General features: G+C 38.8%; 1 protein-coding gene across 3 annotated transcripts in view; it reads left to right on the top strand.

Moving 5' to 3' along the window:
• The window catches only part of PI4K2B (phosphatidylinositol 4-kinase type 2 beta), a 29,527-nt gene extending 23,756 nt beyond the window's left edge, over positions 1–5,771 (top strand). For all 3 annotated transcript variants that reach the window (XM_065907406.1, XM_065907407.1, XM_065907408.1), the window contains 3 exons: positions 888–1,021; positions 1,587–1,646; positions 3,401–5,771. In XM_065907406.1, the coding sequence (XP_065763478.1) occupies positions 888–1,021; positions 1,587–1,646; positions 3,401–3,574 (368 nt within the window). In that variant the 3' untranslated portion in view covers positions 3,575–5,771. The remainder of the gene's footprint in view (positions 1–887; positions 1,022–1,586; positions 1,647–3,400) is intronic.
• Positions 5,772–22,152: the final 16,381 nt, after the last annotated feature.

Here is a 22,152-nt window from a genome sequence, read left to right on the forward strand (position 1 = left end):
CCGCATTGCAGGCGGATTCTTTACCAGCTGAGCCACAAGGAAAGCCCAGGAATACTGAAGTGGGTAGCCTACCCTTCTCCAGCAGACCTTCCCAACCCAGGAATTGAATTGGGGTCTCCTGCATTGCAGGCGGATTCTTTACCAACTGAGCTATCAGGGAAGCCCACCTATTGACCTACTAATGATTTAAAATTTTAGAACATTTTACCTATTGACCTCCTAGTGATTTAAAATTTTAAGCACAGACATATACACACACACCAATGAGTCATCAATTCCTGACCATTTGTGGCTGAAACTGCAGGGAGACCTACCTCAGTCATGATATCTGGGGCTGTGAACAAGTTATAGGTACCCCTCAATTTCCAAACACAGCAGCCAGACATTCAGATATGGTATAGGGCTGTTGGAGATACACTCATGATCAAAACTACTATTTTCCTGTTTAAAACTCAGAAACCTAACCAGCTCAGGTAAATACTGTGCTTTACCATCTGAAAGTGAAAGTGTTAGGTGCTCAGTCCTGTCCAGCTCTTTGCAACTGCATGGACTGGAACCTGCCAGACTCCTCTGTCCATGGGATTCTCCAGGCAAAAATACCGGAGTAGGTTGCCATTCCCTTCTCCAGGGGATCTTCTCAACCCAGGGATCAAATCTGGGTTTCCCGCATTGCAGGCAGATTCTTTACCTTCTGAGCCACCAAGGAAGCCATCTGAATTAACCATCTAAGCTTAAAAATTTGAATAACTTAGATGGCAAAGAGTAATTGTTCCGATAACTTCTCCTGTCTTTTTGTTAACCCAGGAATTATAGAGAAAAATACTGAATAAATGTGAGTCTAAATAAACCATTTCCCCTCACTGATAAGAATACTTTTTTTTTTTTAGATCCATTTCACTGGGCTTGGCTTCCTCAAGCAAAAGTTCCTTTTTCTGAAGAAATAAAAAACTTGGTTCTGCCATATATTTCAGACATGAACTTTGTGCAAGATTTATGTGAAGATCTTTATGAACTTTTTAAGGTAAATAGATTTTTAGTTTTAACTATTTCAGAAAATGAAATAAATCTTAAAAGAGTTTTTCCTAATAGAGCTAATTTGCAGTTTACTGCTTCTGATATCACTGCTTGCAGAACCTGACATAACAGAAAGGAGTTAGCATTTTTCTTTATAGGAGCATAAATTTGGAAGTTACACTTTGGGTATTCTTTGAAATGAGACTACATTATAATTTGGGAAATTGTTTTCTTCAAAAGTTGAACTTTTACAAAATTACTCTGTGAATTATAAGAAATGTTTGGTGATCTGTTATTATTTAATTCTCTTAAAAAGAGCCTAAAGCTGTTGGCTGGAAAGTCATTTTAAATCCTTTCTGGAACAAGTTGGAGTATATGTAGAGTTATTTATTGTCATTCTAGAGGTACACAAAAATGCATCAAGTAAAATTAATCTTTTCGTGTAACTTTTTTTTATTAGGAATGCTTTGTAATGATCTCATGTGCTAGGTTGAAGAGTTCATTTGTTTTCAAGTGTTATTTTTCAAAGAGCTTGATTTTTATAATAATGTTTCCTTTTCTGTCTGTAATAGATTGACAGAAAATTTGACAAAGCCACTTTTGAAAAACAGATGTCTGTGATGAGGGGTCAGGTAGGTCACTTTTTTAAGATCTTGTTCATTATTGAAAAGAGCTCTCTCTGAAACAGTAGTCAACTTTTTTCCTTCACTGTGACTCAGAGACAACTCTCAGTACTGTCCTTTATTGTGAACCCAAATAGCTCAGATGATTAGAAATAAAGTTGATTTCATTACTTTTTTTTTTTTTCCTGTATTGTTTCCATATTAGATTTTTTTTTAAACTTTGTTGTATATTATTTGGTTAGTCAGTTTCCTGCTACTGCTAATTCTTGTCCTCACTTTAATAACTGTTTTCCTGGGTGTTAGTATCTTTCTCCTTCTCAAGTCCACTTGTCTGAATGTTTCAATACCAGGTTCTGTCCCCTGTGGATGATTTTCCTCAGAGAACTTGTTTGACCTTTGCTAGAGCAGTCAATAAATAGTCATGTCACCAAGGACGAGCACTACTTGGGACATACAAGTGCTAGTTGTAACTCAATCCTCTCACTCCTTTTCACCTCCTTTAATTAGAAACACAGGGTATTGATTACATCTGCTGGTGTGGACCTGAAGGCTAGACTGACCTACGGGTAGTCGACTCTGCTTTTTCTACTCTACTACTAGTATTTAGATTCCAAAAGAGAGACTTGAAATAAAAATTAACTATAGTGCAAACATGGTCATTCAGTGACTTAGTAATTAATTTTTTCTTTCTAAAAGATACATTTCATTTAAGGTAGCTGCTGCAGACCTGTGACCAAGAAGACAAGTCTAGTTTTTGCACTATTTATTATGCAAATTAACAAATGGATATAATTAAATAACTGTTGTATTTATTCATTAATTGCTTATTGACAGAACCAGTGCCAGAAACTGTCCTAGTGATTGAAAAAAAGCAGTGAGTAAAACCACTGTCTTGGAACCTTGGCTCTGATTCTGCCCGGGGCTAGGAAAGAGGACGGATTATTAGCTTGCATACCTCTCGGTGTTCTGTTGTGCTTATACAGGGCTTTGCTGGAGTCATAAGTTTTAAATAGTAAGTGAAAAGGTTGGAGAAGCAGGCTAGAGAGTCAGCTTTTGGAGGGCTTTAGATTCCACATGGAAGGGATTGGAGTAGTTATTCATCATTGCTGCTATTTTTTTCAGATAATGTGTAAAAATATATTTCAAGTAAATTAGTATTTCTGAGGTCCAGTGTTCCAAATAGGCACAGGTAGAATAGGAAATGAATGCTCTTCTTGAGATTGATCATGAACGTACTGCTATTTAATGTAAAATTCAAAAGTTTTAACTTAATAAACATTATTAGTCACATTTTAAAAGAAATGCCTTCATACTAGGTCCTATTAATAATTCCAGTGAACACACAATAAATTTATTTGTTGAGTGAGTGGGTAAGGCAAGTGTTTAGTAAAAACGAGACTATTTAGACCAGTATCTGTTTAGGACCAGTGTCAATGGAGTATGTATATGGAACCATTCACTTTATTCCATCTCTGATTCAATTCTTCTGGATGTAGATGCATTCTAGAATATTTCAGAGTTGTCAATTGGCAAAAATTATTTAATTCTAATCTTGTGCATTTGTTTGTGTATGTGGATGTGTATGTACAAGCATGCATACCCCCACACATTTGTACTGATAGCGGGTACTCTGCCATCACCGTCTCTGTTGGGCACAAATGGATAAAATAAAAGCTGTAGTTATGAATAGATAGTTAAAATAGTATCAGTGGGCTGAGGCCTTTGCCTTTGTTGAGCTGATGAAAACCTCTCTTCCTCCACAGATCTTAAACCTCACTCAGGCACTGAGAGACAGGAAGACTCCTGTCCAGCTGGTGCAGATGCCCTGTGTGGTCGTGGAGCGCAGTCAGGGCGGAGGGCAGGGCCGGATCGTCCACCTCAGCAACTCGTTCACCCAGACTGTCCACTGCAGGAAGCCGTTTTTTTCCTCCTGGTAGCAGCTGTGTGGCCTTGTGTGGTTAAAACATACTGCCACGTAAATCTGCTGGTAAGAGCGCCAGCTGCCAGAGCCTCAAATAATAATAAGTTTCTGAAAGGTTGTCTTTTGAATGTAATCAGAGTTTACAGTTTTTTTGTCCAAATATTAAATTTCTATTTCAGGGAAGAAGTGATATATGTCTTATATCGTATTTTTGTAGAAAAATTTTATTTTATGTTGTTGATGTTAGCTTAAGGTAATTTCATAGTTTACACATTCTGAAATGACTGTCATTACTCTTGAATTCCAAACAGAAAAATAAGGTGTTTGTTGACTTTGAATACAGTAACTTTTTATATACTTTCTAAACATTGACAAGAATGGTCATGTTAATTCTTACATTATAAAAGGCTTTTGAGGATAAAAGTGCTCTTATGAGCTATAATAGAGTAGTTAATAAAAAATAGGTAAGAATAAAGCAATGTTGCCTTAATTTAAAAAGCTGCTATTTTAGAACTTGAATAAATACTCCTAACATGACCATTATTAGGGACCAGAAAATTATATTTTGTTTAAGTAACTGATAACCATTTTCTTTTTCATACTTCAGAATATTTTTGTCAACTATTTTGTTTACAGTGAGGGAAAAAAATCTAATGATGTCTCCCACCTTTAAAAAAAAATGGAAACACTCAATTGAGACTTGAGGGAGATAATATAAAATGTAGATCCCCAGTATTCTGAAATTCCAAAATAGCATTAAAAAATCCTTCTGTTTCTTGCATGGGATCAGTACTTAGTCAGTTAGTACTTCCGAGTACTGATCTGGTTCAATTTAGTACTTCAGTTGGTATTAAACTTCACTGAAAAGTAAAACATAACTCAGACTGTATATTGGATGGCATTTTGAGGTCCTAGGACATAACCTCTTAAAAATAATAGTAGTTTTGTAGAGTACTTGAAATTACTGATGTTGTTATAATTACAGTCAACTTTAGAATATCAGCCCCAGTTAAAGGGGAATATGACAGAGATAAACATAAAATCATTATTTTATTTTAAACACCAGTATGTCTGACATGCTGGGAATTTGTAGTACTTTTAACTCATTGAGTAATTTAAATTGAGATGAGCTCCATATGAAGATTTGATCCCAGAGAAGCAAGCAGAAGCCTCTTTTCTCTTCTTATGCTCCAAACAAGTAACATCACCACTCAGATTAAACTGGGCAGTTTGTGGTCTTGACCTTGTGTTTTTCAAGCTTTCTGTCCTGTAATCTTTTAAACTAAGTTATTTTTATGTAAAAAGTATTTCCTGAAGGTTGAATTAGACCAGAAATCCTCCCTTCCTGTACACCTTTCTCTTGGTCTTTGTGGATGTGCCGAGTAAGGGTACTGCTGTCCCGGTGAAGTCCACTGCAAACCTGCGTTCTCTTACTTCTCCAGCCCTCCATGGTCTTCATACTGAGATAATGAAAAACTGACTGGAAATTCAAAGCTCAAGCTACTATCTTTAGATAAACACCAGTAATTAAAATGTGCCTTTTGAAGGTGTTTTCTTAATGACATAAGTTTTTATGATCTGGATACTGCTCTCATAAGACAGTTTTTTCAGTATTTTGATAATTGCTATATTAATTTTTATAACAGAAACTTAGTAAGTTGCTACTGTTTTATATCCTAAAATTAAGTAGTGTGAAAATATTTTTAAATGATCTGACCAGGTCAGAAAGATAAAGCTGAAATATTTAAGATATGATTACAAGTCAGAATACATTGGTTGTACTTTGTAAATTTTCATGAACTTTGTTTTTATTTAAATATCATTAATTTTTAAGTGTATTTGTATTGTTAAACATGTAGACTAAAGGTAATAAAAAGGATTGATTTCTAGATTCCTCCTGAAGTATGTATATTGAATATTTAGAATGTTTGTTAATATGTGTATGTTTATGAATGATGCCAAACCACCATTTTCTTACTTTATATGTTAGTACAGTTTAATACATTATCATTCCAAAATACATTTAACTGGAATCTTTATAATTAGAGGCATTTTAATTTTTATTTAAATATAAGCTGCCTTATTCTCCAAATTTGTCAGCAAACATGGAGACATGTTTTTTTGTAGTCTTGGAAATGACTTGATTCATAAATTTTTTTTTAAGTTTTGTACTAATGGAATTAAAACCTTATTAAAAACAGTGGTGACCAGTTCTTTGATTAGATTACACTTTAAATCATTTTACAGATATACAAAGGGATGGGTACTGTTGCATAGTCCACTTTCTTTCCCAGAATTGCTTGGGCAGCTGTACAGAGTTGAGGAAGAGATTCTCGGTGTGGCTTTGTTTCCAGTCCTTTCTTGTGGTTGGTTTGGAGTCACGTGACTGAGTCCGGCCAAGGATGTTATGTGACCTCCAGATCTGGCAATAAAACTCACTGTATCACAACCAGTGGTCACCGTTGACCACTCTCCTGTCTTCTTGTTTGGCTATAAACAAAGAATTTGCAAAGTGGAAGTACCCAGGGCATGTGAATCACTGCTTGGAAACCTACCAGTAGAGCATGCCAACTGCACTGGACTGTGACACGTGCAAGAAATAAGGGCTTGTATTTAGTCACTAAGATTTTGCATTTATTTGTTAAAACTTACCATAGTCTGTCCTATCCTAGGTGTTACAGTATAAATAGAAAAATATAAAACATTTTAAAATTAAAAACCAATTACAGAAGGCTAGATGGCAGCCACAGTGAGTAGTTATTTAATGTCAGATCCTCATAGAGCAACTGGGATAGCAAAAGAAAAGTCACAGTGACACGATCTTCACTAAAATTAGGTGGAAGAATATCCCTCTGGACCCAAGAAACTAATAGGATCCCATGGGAACAACAGCATTGGAGGAGTGAGCAGAGAGAAAGGGAGGGGGTCTTGAGGGGGTCTTGGGATGGCCCTAAGAGCCACAGATCCCAGAACCTGCCCACATGTCCTCAGCCCAGAGGGAGGGGCCCCAGTTGTCATGGCAGTGTCAACTGTTGCATTCAAAACCACAGTCAGAACTGGAAGAGGGCTGTCAACATTCAACCGGAGCCTGCAGGGAGGTGTGAGGGGGTGAGGGCAGCCTGGCCTGCGGGGTTCCCAGAAGTACCTGGGGGGAGCACAGAGGGCTACACTGAGAGAGACTCCTAGGTGCAAAACAGACATCAACAAGGAAGGACCCTGGGGATAAAGGAGAGGAAGGTTCTGATGCATTTGGAACAGGGGACCAGATAAGACAATTCAGAAAGCACTAAGAAGGTACATAAAAAGCCATGTCATCTGGGAATATACCTAGTGCCACTGAACTGTACAGTTAAATATGGTTAAAATAGTAAGTTTTATATTATGTGGCTTTCACCACAATAAAAAACAGCCAGAAAACCCCACATCGTCTGGAAATTCCCTGGTCCAGTGGTTAGGACTCGGTGCTTCCATTCCCAGGGCCTGGGCTCAATCCCTAGGTGGGGAACTGAGATCCCACAAGCTGTGAAGCACTGTCAAAAAGGTAAAAATAAAAATAATAATTTAAAAATAAAAGTTGTTTTTTAAAAATGTTATTGAATGATTTGTAGTAACTGCAGAAGAGGGAAGCCTAGAACCACAAAACCAAGAAATTCTAGGCCCACCTCACCATCTACACTGAAATCTGAAAATAAAGGAGCAAAGTATGACAAAGTTCATCTCATTTTAAACATGACCACATGGTAAGGCATGCTTTAAGAAGACAGGATAACCTACAGAAAATGAAGATATCCTAGAAACATTTACAAAGCAGAGGAAAACAGTTAATATTTGTTAAAATGTTGAAGGAATTCAAGAAATGATAGCCAAGAAAGAACAATATAGAATCAACATCAGAAAAGCTCAGAAATTAGATGGGGAAAAAAAGAGGTTGATTATCTACATTAAAAAAAAGAAGAATTGGATGGGTAAGCAATAGGGAATAAAATGACTGCTGACAGAGCTCAGAAGAAATATTAGAGTTGAAACTATGTAAGAAATACACTAGAAGGAACCCAAGAGCAAACAGACAACATATACTAGAAACTGCAGCAAACATCATACTTAGTGCTGGAAAATCTGAAGTTTCCTCTATTTGTTTTCTGTCGCTGCTGTAATAAATAGTCACAAACATTAGTGTCTTCAAACAAGACAAACTCTTCCATATGTGACAGCTCTGCAGATGAGAAGGCTGACATAAGCGTTAAAGGGCTGTTTCTTTCTGGGGGTTCTAGGAAGGAATCTGTTTCCTTGTCCTTTCTTGTGTCTATGAACCTCAGACATTCCTTGGCTTGTAGCCCTCTTCCTCCATCTCCAAAGCCAACAACAGTGGGTTGAATGCTTTTGTCATCACATCATTCTGACACTGACCCTTCTGATTCCTTCTTGCACTTTTAAGGACCCTGGTTATTACACTGGGCCCACCCAGGTAATCTAATCTCCCTATTTTAAGGCTTGCTTACATGTAATCTCTCTCTTTTTTTTTTTATTTTATTTTATTAGTTGGAGGCCAATTACTTCACAACATTTCAGTGGGTTTTGTCATACATTGACATGAATCAGCCATAGAGTTACACGTATTCCCCATCCCGATCCCCCCTCCCGCCTCCCTCTCCACCCGACTCCTCTGGGTCCTCCCAGTGCACCAGGCCCGAGCACTCGTCTCATGCATCTCACCTGGGCTAGTGATCTGTTTCACCATAGATAATATACATGCTGTTTTTTTGAAACATCCCACCCTCGCTTTCTCCCACAGAGTTCAAAAGTCTGTTCTGTACATCTGTGTCTCTTTTTCTGTTTTGCATATAGGGTTATCATTACCATCTTTCTAAATTCCATATAAATGTGTTAGTATGCTGTAATGTTCTTTATCTTTCTGGCTTACTTCACTCTGTATAATGGGCTCCAGTTTCGTCCATCTCATTAGAACTGATTCAAATGAATTCTTTTTAATGGCTGAGTAATATTCCATGGTGTATATGTACCACAGCTTCCTTATCCATTCATCTGCTGATGGGCATCTAGGCTGCTTCCATGTCCTGGCTATTATAAACAGTGCTGCGATGAACATTGGGGTGCACGTGTCTCTTTCAGATCTGGTTTCCTCAGTGTGTAATCTCCCTATTTTAAGGCTTGCTTACATGTAATCTCTATTCCATCTTCAGCTTTTAATTCCCCTTGGCCATGTAATATATTCACAAATTCTGGATGCTAGAATGTGGGCATCTTTGGAGGCCAGAATTCTGACTTAGGTACTTTCTCTCTGAGATCAATGGGCTTCCCTGGTGGCACAGAGGTTAAAGCATCTGCCTGCAGTGCAGGAGACCTGGGTTTGATCCCTGGGTCGGGAAGATTCCCTGGAGAAGGAAATGGCAACTCACTCCAGTATTCTTGCCTGGAAAATCCCATGGACAGAGGAGCCTACAGTCCATGGGGTCACAAAGAGTCGGACACGACTAGCGACTTCACTTTCACTCTGAGATCAATAATGTGACAAGGATGTCTGCTTCACAATTTGTATTCAGTATCATACTGGAGAGCTTAACCAGTGCAGTAAAGGCAGGGAAGAATTAAAAGGAATGAGGACTACCAAAAACTATATTAGAATTGATAAGTGAATTTTGCAAGGTTTATATCCCAGCAGCATCAGTTAGAAAATCTTCAAAGATAGCAGTAGCAGCAAAACATAAGAGATTCCTAGGGATAAGTTCAACCAAAGACATATAAGCAAGCACTCTATACCAGCTATTAAAAAAAAAAAAAATTGAGAAAAAGATTTAAATAAATGGAGAGCAGTGCCACGATTATGTGTAAATAATATTAAGATATGGATGCTCCCAAGTTTGTCTATACACAGTCAAAATGCCATCAGGATTTTTTTTTAACTTGACAAGATAATTCTAAAAGGTATATGGAAATGTTTTGGCCAAACTATGAGACAAGAGTATGAGGTGAAGGACTTATAGGCTACTTGGTCTTAGAGCTTACAAAGCTACAGCAATCAAGACAGTGATAATTGGGATAAAGATAGACATGAAGGGCTTCCCAGGTGGTGCTAGACGTAAAGAACCCACCTGCCAATGCAGGAAACTTAAAGAGAGACAGGCTCCAACCCCTGGGTCAGGAAGATCCCGTGGAAGAGGGCATGGAACTCACTCCAGTATTCTTGCCTGGAGAATCCCATGGACAGAGGAGCCTGGCGGGCTACAGTCCATGGAGTCGCAAAGAGTTGGACATGACTGAATCAACTTAGCAGGCACATGGATCGATGAAACTGAATAGGGAATCCAGAAAAAAATGTGTAAATATTAGTTACACATAGTAAACTAATTTTCAACAAAGATGCCAAGGCATTTCCATGAAAAGTATAGTCTTTTCAAAAAATGGTGCTGCAATAACTAGACACATACACACATACACATACTCACAGAACTTTCACCTTAACCTCATACAGAGACCTAAATATGAGAGCCAAAATTTACAGAAGAAAACAGGAGAAAATCTTACTGACTTTGTTTTCATGAAGATTTCTGAGAGCATAAATGGCACACACCATTACAGAATAAATTGATAAATTGCTCTTGATCAAAACTAAAACATCCTGCTCTTCAAAAGATACTTCAGAAATTAAAATTTCTAGTCACAAACGGGGAGAAAATATTTGACAAATATATCTGATAAAGAATTCCAAAGTTTATAAAGAGATTGCACAACTCAAGAATAAGAAGATAACTCATTTAAGAGATGAACAAAAGATTTTACATAGACACTTCACAAAATAAGACAAATGAATGGCCAGTAAGTATATGAAAAGAAGCTTGACATTATCACCAAGGAAATACAAATAAAATCCACAATGAATAAAGTTAAACTTACACCTATCATACCACCCAGTCATTCTTCTTTTACTGACCCAGGAGAAATGAAAGCAAACGGCTAGGTAGAACCTAAATTCAGCAACAGGTGAATGGATAAGCAAAAAATACATTTATAAAATAAAAAGGAAAAGATAAACTGATAAACCCAGCAACATGGATGAACTTCAAAATCATTATGCTAACTGAAAGAACTGCATTGTTGCACTCATTCCACATGCTAGCAAAGTAATGCTCAAAATTCTCCAAACTAGGCTTCAACAGTACGTGAAACAAGAACTTCCAGATGTTCAAGCTAGATTTAGAAAAGCCAGAGAAACCAGAGATCAAATTGTCAACATCTGCTGGATCATAGAAAAAGCGAGAGAATTCCAGAAAAAATCTACTTCTCTGCTTTGTTGACTATGCTAAAGCCTTTGACTATGTGGATCACAGCAAACTGTAGGAAATTCTTAAAGAGATGGAAATACCAGACCGTCTTACCTGCCTTTTGAGAAATGTGTATGCGGGTAAAGAAGTAACTGTTAGAACCGGATATGTAACAATGGACTCGTTCTAAATTGGGAAAGTATGCCAAGGCTGTATATCGTCACCCTGCTTATTTAATTTATACGCAGAGTACATCATGCAAAATGCTGGGCTGGATGAAGCACAAGCTGGAATCAAGATTGCCAGGTAAAATATCAATAACCTTAGATATACAGATGACACCACTCTCTTATGACAGAAAGCAAAGAGGAACTAAAGAGCCTCTTGATGAAGTTGAAAGAGGAGAGGGAAAAGCCTGGCTTAAAACTCAACATTGAAAAAAACGAAGATCATGACATCTGGTCCCATCACTTCGTGGCAAATAGATGGGGAAACAAGGGAAACAGTGAGAGACTTTATTTTCTTGGGCTCCAAAAATCACTGCAGATGGTGATTGTAGCCATGAAATTAAAAGACGCTTGCTCTGTGGAAAAAAAGCTATGATCAACCTATATTTCGTATTAAAAAGCAGAGACATTACTTTGCCAACAAAGGTCGATCTAGTCAAAGCTGTGGTTTTTCCAGTAGTTCTGTATGAATGTGAGTTGGACCATAAAGAAAGTTGAGCACTAAAGAATTGATGCTTTTGAACTGTGGTGTTGGAGAAGACTCTTGAGAGTCCCTTGGACTGCAAGGAGATCCAACCAGTCCATCCTAAAGGAGATCAGTCCTGAATATTCATTGGAAGAACCGATGCTAAAGCTGAAACTCCAATACTTTGGCCTCCTGATGTGAAGAGCCGACTCATTAGAAAAGACCCTGAGGCTGGGAAAGATTGAAGGCAGGAGAAGGGGACGACAGGATGAGATGGTTGGATGGCATCACCAACTCGATGGACATGAGTTTGAGCAAGCTCTGGGAGATGGTGATGAACAGGGAAGCCTGGTGTGCTACAGTCCAGGAGGTCGCAAAGAATTTGATATGACTGAGCAACTGAACAACGAACCAAAATAATCTGCCAGGCACAAAGAGAACACACCATCCGGTTCCATTTCTATAAAGTTTTCTAAAATGAAAACTAGTTCATTGCTAAAGAAAACAGTCCAGCGATTACTTGGGGACTGAGGTGGATGCTGGGAGTGGCATATGGGGTGGGGGGTGGATGGTTTGCATGGGAGCCTGAGGAAATTCAAGGGATAATGGAAATACTTTGTGTCTTGAGTGTGGCCCTGATTTCATAGGTGAGTACATTTGTCAAAGATCATCAAATTGCACAGCTCATTGTATGTGAAGTATTCTTCATGAAACAATAAACGGTGAATTACTACTGTAAACCTATCAGATTTGGGAGAAGTAAAAGCCTGGAGTTTGGTACAATCATTTTCAAGATCAATCTCTTGTAAAATTGAAGATGCAAGTTTGCTGGTAGTATATGCGTTCAAGGAGACATATACCAGATTGGTCAATGCTGTAGTGTTTATAATACTGAAAAATTGAGACCAACCTAAATATTAGTAGGAACATGGATAAGTAAATTGTGGTATACACATATGATAGAAGACCACAGAGGACTAAAAATAATTAAAGGATAGCCACATGTATCAAAATGTACACATAAACCTCAAAACAATGTTGAAGGAAAAAATGTTAAGCTGCAAAAGTATTTACACATTTATGTAAATATAAAGCAGTTCGATGGTACTTATCATTGCTTTTTGATATACGCATACATCTAAGTATAATATGTGGAGAAGGAAATGGCAACCCACTCCTGTGCTCTTGCCTGGAAAATCCCATGGACGGAGGAGCCTGGTAGGCTACAGTCCATGGGGTTGCGAAGAGTTCAACAGGACTGAGCAACTTCACTTTCACTTTTCATTTTCACGCATTGGAGAAGGAAATGGCAACCCACTCCAGTGTTCTTGCCTGGAGAATCCCAGGGATGGAGGAGCCTGGTGGGCTGCCGTCTATGGGGTCGCACAAAATCAGACACGACTGAAGTGACTTAGCAGCAGCAGCAGCTGCTAAGTATAATATATTAAAAAGTCGACAGGAAACATACAAATTAGCCTCCCATTTCGAAAGAGTTGTTACCTCAGGGTTAGGAGGATATGGAAGCAGATCTAAAGGGTACCAATTTTAAGTATGAACATTTTATTTCTTTAAAAAACAATCTGTTGTTTGCTCTGTTTGCAAAGGAGTTGCCTCTGGCTGGAATGTTTGTACAGAGTTCTAAGACAAAGGCCTAATTGTTTTGTAACATTGCCTCAACTTTTTTCTGTCAAATTGCAAAGGAAGATCAATAAACAGATTTTCATATGAATGTAAAAAAAACTTTAAAAATCTGAAACAAGTATGATGAGATGTCCACATCTGTTAAAATCTGGGCAGCAGATTTTAGGTGAGCTTTTAAATATTCTCTGTTTTCCATATGTTTCAATTATTTCATTTTTTAAAGTAAGTGTTTATTTGGGAATACATTTATGTGAATGCTTTGTATACCACCTTGCTTAATTTCCTAGGGTTGGCTGACATGAAAAAAATACCACAGAGTGGCTTAAACAATGGAAATAAATGTTCTTACAGTTCGGAAGGGCTGGGAGCCCAAGATCAAGGTGCCAGCCAGCTTGATTCCTGGTGAGGCCTTTCTCCTGCCTTACACATCGCTGCCTCGCCACTGTAGCCTCACACGGCCTTTTCGTTTTGCACTTTTGTCCCTCATGTCTCTTTCTTCTTTTTATGAGAACACCAGTTCGATTGAATTAGGGCCTATCTCATTTGATTTTTTGTTCTGTTTTTAATTTTTTCATTACTTTTTATTGGAGTAGAGTTGCTTTACAGTGTGTGTGTTTCTACTGAACAGCAAAGTGAGCCAACTGCACGTGTACACACATCACGTTTTGGGGGTTTCCTTCACATTTAGACCATCGGAGAGCGCTGAGTAGAGTTCCTTGTGCTTTGCTGTAGGTTCTCATTGTCTATTTTATACATCGTGTCAATAGCGTTTGTGTCGATCCCAATCTCCCAATCCATCCTACCCAACTCATTTAATCTTAATTACCTCTTGAAAAGTTGTACCTCCAAATCTAGTCACATGGAGGCTATAGCTTCAGCATATGAATTTGATGCAGGGACACAATTCAGCTGACAGCATTATCCCAACCAAAAATTACTAGGCACCTCCATATGCACTAGTCTCTCTGAAGGCGGCCAGGCTCAGCCTCTCCCTTGCTGCAGTTCCCGCCACCTGCTTAGTCATAATCCTCAGTGGACAACTGAAATAATAGGAACATCCATCTGTAAATATTTTCTGAAGTGAAGATTGAGAAACTTTCATCTTCATAACGTGTGGGACTTTTTTGACCTTTGGATCTGTAATAAGTATTTTGACAACTGAAATAAATATCTTGCTTACTGCTGGCCTCCTGGTTCTGTTCTACACAGTTGTGAACCAGACCAGCTCGTTTCTCAAACATGGCAGATACATGAATTTGCTTTAACTCTTTCTCATTTGCTAAAATTCCAATTCCTGCATGGACAACAGTTTGTATGATAGATATGTCACACATGGATTTCAACAAACATTTATGGGTATTCACGTGTGCCAGATTCTCCAACAGGCAGTTTGGAAATCAGTAGCAGTTTCAGCCCTTGGACTCACTCTTTAGGTACTTCTAGGACTTCCCAGGTGGCACAGCTGGTGAAGAATCCTCATGCCAATGCAGGAGACTCAAGAGATGTGGTCAGGAAGATTCACTGGAGAAAGAAATGGCAACCCACTCCAGTATTCTTACCAGAAATATTCCAAGGACAGAGGAGCCTGACGGGCCACAGTCAACGGGATAGCAAAGAGTCAGACATGACGTAGAACAGTGAGCTTGTCAGATACTGCTCAAAGACAGAAGGAAAACCAGAAAGTGGAGTTAGGTCTAAAAGTGTTTTCTAGGGAGTAAGGTCTTCATATTTGATTGTGTGTGCACATTTCTATCTTTGCTTCTTAAATTGTGCATTCCATGCATACAAGGTGAGGGGAAATGAAATGCTTTGTAAACAAAATGCTTCACTGGATTTGATTTGAGCACTCAACATTTTTCTTATTTATAATAGAAGCATCTATTCAACATCTAGATTTATACTGTGGAGGGTGTGGCTTTCATTCAATGGATATATTTAATCCATTTTTTGGACGGAAAGGTGTAGATAATCTCCAAAGATGGCTGTCATCACTCCCTTCCCTCTTTGCAAGCATGTACTTTTCCATCCATCAGGAAGTGGAGTCTACTCCTCCCCCATTTCTATCTGACCTAGCCTTGCAACTTGCTTTGATCATCAGAATGTAACAAAAGTATAGCAATGCCAGCTTTGGGCTTAACTTTAAAAAGCCTGGCAGCCTCCACTTACCCTTGGAAGTCAGATGCCATGTAAAGAGGTTCAACTACCCAGAGTCCACCATGCTGTGAAGAAGCCCAAGAAGCTCATGTGGAAAGATGATGTTGAAAGAGAAGCAGATAAACGTGATTCTACTTATCACAAAGTTGTTGCTACTAAGAAAATTAACAAAAAAATTTCTATTATATACCCCATATTCAAATATCTTCGATTATTCACCAAGTATATATTTTATAGCTGGGTTTCTTTGAATTGAGATCCAATCAAATTTCATACATTGCATTTGTTTGTTGTATCTTTTCATCTAGAACAGTCCCTTAACTTTCCCCATGACATTAACTTTTGGGATATCCCCCATTCTGGATTTGTCTCATTATTTCCTCTTAGTGTTCCACTTGATCCTTTATCCCCTGTATTTCCTCTAAACTGGAAGTGAGATCTAAAAGCTTGAATAGGTTCAGGTTAAACATTTTTGGTAATATTTCCCAAATGATTCTGCATACTTCATAATGCATTTGTATCAGGAGTTAGATAAGAGAGATTTAACTTTTTTAATTCATTTATTTTAATTGGAAGCTAATTACTTTACAATATTGTGGTGATTTTTGCCACACATTGACATGAATCAGCCATGGGTGTACATGTGTCCCCCATCCCGAAACCCCGCTCAAATCCCTCCCCATCCCATCACTCTGGGTTGTCCCAGTGTACCAGCTTTGAGTGCCCTGTTTCATGCATTGAACTTGGACTGTGATCCATTTCACATATGGTCATATACATGTTTCAATGCTATTATCTCAAATCATCCCACCCTCGCCTTTTCCCACAGAGTCCAAAAGTCTGTTCTTTATATCTGTGTCTCTTTTGCTGTCTCGCCTATAGTGTCATCGTTACCATTCTACCATTTTACCCTGATGGTTTCTAGGGTAACCATAGTTACCATATATATGCATTAATACACTGTATTGGTGTTTTTCTTTCTGACTTACTTCACTCTGTATAATAGGCTCCAATTTCATCCACCTCATTAGAATGGATTCAAATGTATTCTTTTTAATAGCTGAGTAGTATTCCATTGTGTGTATATATATGTGCCACAACTTTCTTATCTATTTGCCGATGGACATCTAGGTTGCTTCCATGTCCTGGCTATTGTAAACAGTGCCGTGATGAACACTGGGGTACACATGTCTCTTTCAATTCTGGTTTCTTCACTGTGTATGCCAAGCAGTGGGATTGCTGGGGCGTATGGCAGTTCTAGTTCCAATTTTTAAGGAATCTCCACACTGTTCTTCATAGTGGCTATACTAGTTTGCATTCCCACCAACAGTGTAAGAGGGTTCACTTTTCTCCATGCCCTCTCCAACATTTATTGTTTGTAGACATTTTGCTAACAGCCATTCTGACTGGTGTGATGTGGTACTTCATTGTGGTCTTGATTTGTATTTTTCTGATAATGAGTGATGTTGAGCATTTTTTCATGTGCTTGTTAGTCAGCTGTATGTCTTCTTTGGAGAAATGTCTGTTTAGTTCTTTGGCCCATTTTTTTATTGGGTCATTTGTTTTTATGGTATTGAGCTGCATGAGCTGCTTGTATATTTTTTATTTTAATTCTTTGTCAGTTGCTTCATTTGTTATTATTTTCTCCCACTTTGAAGGCTGTCTTTTTACCTTGCTTATGGTTTCCTTTGTTGTGCAAAAGCTTTTCAGTTTAATTAGCTCTCATTTGTTTAGTTTTGCTTTTATTTCCATTACTCTGGGAGGTGGGTCATAGAGGATCCTGCTGTGATCAATGTCAGAGAGTGTTTTGACTATGTTCTCCTCTAGGAGTTTTATAGTTTCTGGTCTTACATTTAGATCTTTAATCCATTTTGAGTTTATTTTTGTGTATGATTTTATAAAGCATTCTAGTTTCATTCTTTTACAGGTAGTTGACCAGTTTTCCCAGCACCACTTGTTAAAGAGATTGTCTTTTCTCCATTGTATATTTTTGCCTCCTTTGTCAAAGATAAGGTGTTCATAGGTGCATGGACTTATCTCTGGGCTTTCTATTTTGTTCCATTGATCTATATTTCTTTCTTTGTGCCAATACCATACTGTCTTGATGACTGTAGCTTTGTAGTATAGTCTGAAGTCAGGCAGGTTGATTCCTCCAGTTCCATTTTTCTCAAGATTGCTTTGGCTCTTTGAGGTATTTTTGTATTTCCACACAAACTGTGAAATTATTTGTTCTAGTTCTGTGAAAAATACTGTTGGTAACTTGATAGGGATTGCATTGAGTCTACAGATTGCTTTGGGTAGTATACTAACTTTCACTGTATTGATTTGTCCAATCCATGAACATGGTATATTTCTCCATCTATTTTTACCAACAAATTCATCATGGTAGGGGAGAAGATCCCAAAAAAGCCAGAGAGCCATGGCAGCAAGAACTCTTTTCACAAATCAAAATATATTTTTGTCTATGGAGCATGGCTAGATCTCCTTCCACTCCCATTTATTTGAAAACTTAATTCTTGTCCCATCTTTTTTTTTTTTTTAATCAATGAATTTTACTTATTTAGCTCTCTTTTTGATGATAATGATAATGATGATGAGTTGGTTTCCATCAAACAAATGTTCTAGTCTGTCATAATATCAAAAGAATGTTGTCATGAATGGTAGTAATTAAGCATAAAATCTCAGGAACAAAATACATAACTTGGAACAAAGTCATATTTAACTTTTGCTGCATTTATCCATTGCTGGGAGTTATTTTGCTTTTCTCAGTGCTTCTTGTATGAAGATCCCTAAATGTTAAGTGTGCCCATGGATTGAACTGTGAAAGTATATAACACAAATACATGTATCTGAGCAAAGTGTGCTATTAATCAGCATCATTTTGTATTCAGTAAGTTTTGACCTGCTTCAGTTGAAGCTGAAGCTCCAATATTTTGGCCACCTGATGCGAAGAGCTGACTCATCACAAAAGACCCTGACACTGGGTAAGATTGAAGGCAGGAGGCGAAGGGGCCAGAGGATGAGATGGTTGGATGGCATCACCGACTTGATGAACATGAGTTTGAGCAAGCTCTGGAAGATAAGGAAGGACAGGGAAGCCTGGCGTGCTGCAGTCCATGCGGTCACAAAGAGTCGGACACGACTGAGCAACTGAACAACAAACCTGCTTCAGAATCCATGTAAAAATTTTTTGATGAAAAATAAATCCTTAGGCTTGAAGTTTTTATTCTAACGCTAATACAACAGGTTTAACTTTTGTCATTTTGAAATACATTAAACTTATGTTCTAATATTGCTTATCTTCAATAATTAAAAGGCAGGCCACAGTTCTCTTTGGACGGAGAGTCTGAGATTGAGAGAGGGCTGTGTTTAAGTCCTGGCTCCATCCTTCATTAGCTCTGTGACCCTGGGCAGATCGGGTAATCTCTCAGAACAACTTTCTCTCCCCATGTAAATCACAAGAGCTAATGCTAACTTCAGAGTTTGCAAAGAGAATGAAACATAACATATGTGTATTTTGTGAAAAGTGCAGTACAAATTCTGTTATAGATTTGGTTTCTATTCGAGCAGCTGTCTGTGTGTATTAATGGCACTTTTGGATTTTTGGTTTTAGATGATAAAATAAAGCACACATCTGTGTTTATTGGTTTGGATTATTGCATACATTTCTGGATTGAATATCATGTTTCCTGGAGCATGGTGACAGATTGGGAATCAAAGGCTATTTTAAAGTTTTCTGTCGTGTGACACCTGGGGTTGATCTGGGGTTGAGAGGAAAAGGCACCTGAGGTCACTAGGTAACATTGAGAGCTTTATGCAAACCTGACTCCCTAGAAATTAAATGACATTTCAAAAGGTATTTGCTCAGAATCCTGACACTCCTTTCCAGCCAGTGAAATGTTAACTTGGCAGTTGGTGGCTGGTACTTCTGTAGGTCGCCTTGTGGGGTTTTTTAAGACCTTGTGGGGTTTTTTTAGGACCCGAAAATTGAAAGCAGATGATATCAAAAGGAAGCCGCTAATCTACTCTGTATGCAAAAAGATGTGTTTATTTTTCCTTTGACTCCAGGAACCCTGGCTGCTCCTCAGCTCTGGAAACAACCCCCACCCAACCATTAAGCCTTCTGAAACTACCGAAGCTTTCAGAAACAGTAGAAAAACCAGGTAGCTTTGCCTTCTGCAAGAGCCAGAAAGTTGTGTAAACATTTAGGGCTGACCCCCTGGCAGCTTGGAACTGGTTTAACCAGATTCAGTGAGGCTTGTGCAGAAATGCCTGTCCGGGTGAAGAAGCCTGCCTTTAATCTCAGTGGGGCTTTGGGAACAATCCAGAAAGCTGCTCTCCCTTAGGGTGTTTGTTTCAAGTTGTGGTACTTACATGTAATGAGGAACTGCCTTTCAACCAAGGCGCTGGTTTAAACCAAGGTCCCCACCAGCCTGGCGCAGTGTCTAAGCAGTTTAACATTCAGCTATGCTGGCTCTCTGCGCTGTAGGTGAGGAATTGCAAACCACAGTTCCATCAGTCTCTAACCTGTTGCTGCTAAGTCGCTTCAGTAGTGTCCGACTCTGTGCGACCCCGTAGATGGCAGCCCACCAGGCTCCACCATCCCTGGGATTCTCCAGGCAAGAGCACTGGAGTGAGTTGCCATTTCCTTCTCCATTGCGTGAAAGTGAAAAGTGAAAGTGAAGTCGCTCAGTTGTGTCTGACTCTTAGCCTAAATGCCGCTCATTTACTGGGTCAACATCCACCCTATGTTTTGAGGGCAAATATTACTATTTATTATTTTAAAAGTTCAAAAGTCTGTGGTTCAAAGAGGGCAAGTTGTCATTGCTGGTGTGGAAATTTGATATATACAGGAATGCAGTAGGAAAAAGTCTCTGAATAAAGAGATGGAAAGGTAACAGAATACGCCATTTTGGCTTAAGCACGATTTGGAGCTTAAGGCAACTGAGAATCAGCAGATATAAGAAAAGCTCACTGTCCTCCTCTTATTTACCTAAAGGGGGGACATACTCCATAAAGATAACTTGTAAAGATGCCCCCTTCACTCTCTCACTCCCAGCCACCTCCCTTCTCTATTAAGAACAGAAATAAGCCACTAGAGATAATTCTAGAGCCTTATTTACCATTAGTTTCACCGTCTCCTTGCCTTCCCGAAATTTGCCATTCACAGGAGCTCAAAGTCCTTCTCATATCTTATGTCTCTAAATATATACTGTTCTTTTGTCAAGAGATTGAATATAAGCCTAGGTTCTAACCACCTCTGTGACAGACTCACTTCTAATGTCCCCATGTGTATGGTTGACAAAAAATGTTCATAAATGTCTGCTTGTTTTTTTCTTATTAACCTAGTTTTGGTTTTTGTTTTTTTTTTAGTTTAATTTGTAGGGCTTCAGGCGGAGGACACAAGGTGAGTAGAGGAAAAGATTTTTTTCTTTTTCTTTCCCTACAAGATGAACTAGATTCTAGTGGAGTTTCTGGTCATACTTTGGGGAGGTTGAGTTTCTCATGTATGTAATATGTATACAACATATATGCACTATACATGGGTATGTGTGTGTGTTCACTTACTTAGTTAACTGTGCTACCACTTAGGAAATTTCTTACTCAGCCGTGTACTGTGTTGCGTGTTTTTTGTGCTGTGTAAACATCTGTTTGCTCATCCGTATCTACCCTCCACCTTCCCCCCTCTGCTCTGTGTTCTGGGAGGCGGACCTTCATTCACGGACACCATCAGCAGGCATCTCCACATCTCATTTCCGTGTTTTTTGTTGGTGTTTTATCTTTCTTTCTTTCTTTTCTTTTTTTTTTTTTTTTTTTGCCCGTAGGAGATGAAAAGATGAAAGATCTGAGGGCCAAAGGAAGAAAGTGAGGTTGGATATTTATTCCCCCAGCTTCTTCCCTGTGGGCCTGCCATGGCTGGCTGAGGCCCTCTGCTGAAGGCCATCGCTCTGCAGGACTGTTCCTTCCACATAATTATTCTCTTTGGGTTTGCAGTAACTTCCTTGGCCCTGTAGACCTGGGGTGGAAATAACTTCCCGCTATTAATAGCGCTAAGGGAATACACTTTCCCTGGGTAGTTCCCCTTAACTCTGCCCACAACCTGGTAAACAGCCCCCTTACAGACTTCCTTCAGTTACCCTGCGTGGATGTGCCGTCTCTCCTGCCAGGATCCGAATGTTGCGCACGAGCTTCCATTTCATTCTTCCCGCGACACAGAAGCCACATGTATTATTACATGCAGTAAACCTGAGAAAGACTCAGAGACACTGAGCAACTTGCCTGAAGTCGGTGGTATAATTAATTTGTGAATGGTGGAGCAGGATTCGAAGTGGGCTCTGTGTGGTTCAGTGACCCACCCTCACCAGGCTGAGCCGTATGCATTGGATTACCTCTATGGATGGTCCCAACCTTTCCCCTTTGTCCTCTTTTCATAAAAAATACTTTGCCGACCCCCTTGACTCCCTCAAAATGAAATTCATAGATAGGGCAATCTAACTAAACACCTAATTTTTAATAAAATAAAGTGCACAAAATGTTTTAAAAAGGACAGTAACTTACAATAGAGTATATATTTCACATGTAAGTGCTTGGCATGACCACACTGTTACATGATAATGTAGCTGTCAGGTGTACATGCTTTCTTCTTTTTTTTATAAAATAATTTTATTTATTTCTTTATTTTTGGTCATGCTAGGTCTTCACTGCTGCTCAGGCTTTCTCCTGTTGCAGTTGAGTGGGGGCTCTTCTCCAGTTATGGTGCTTAGGCTTTGCATTGTGGCGGCTTCTCTTGTTGTGGAGCACCGGCCACTAGCGCCACTTGGGAGTG

The sequence above is a fragment of the Muntiacus reevesi genome, chromosome 16, assembly GCF_963930625.1.
Source record: "Muntiacus reevesi chromosome 16, mMunRee1.1, whole genome shotgun sequence".
In the NCBI taxonomy this organism is placed as follows: Eukaryota; Metazoa; Chordata; class Mammalia; order Artiodactyla; family Cervidae; genus Muntiacus; species Muntiacus reevesi.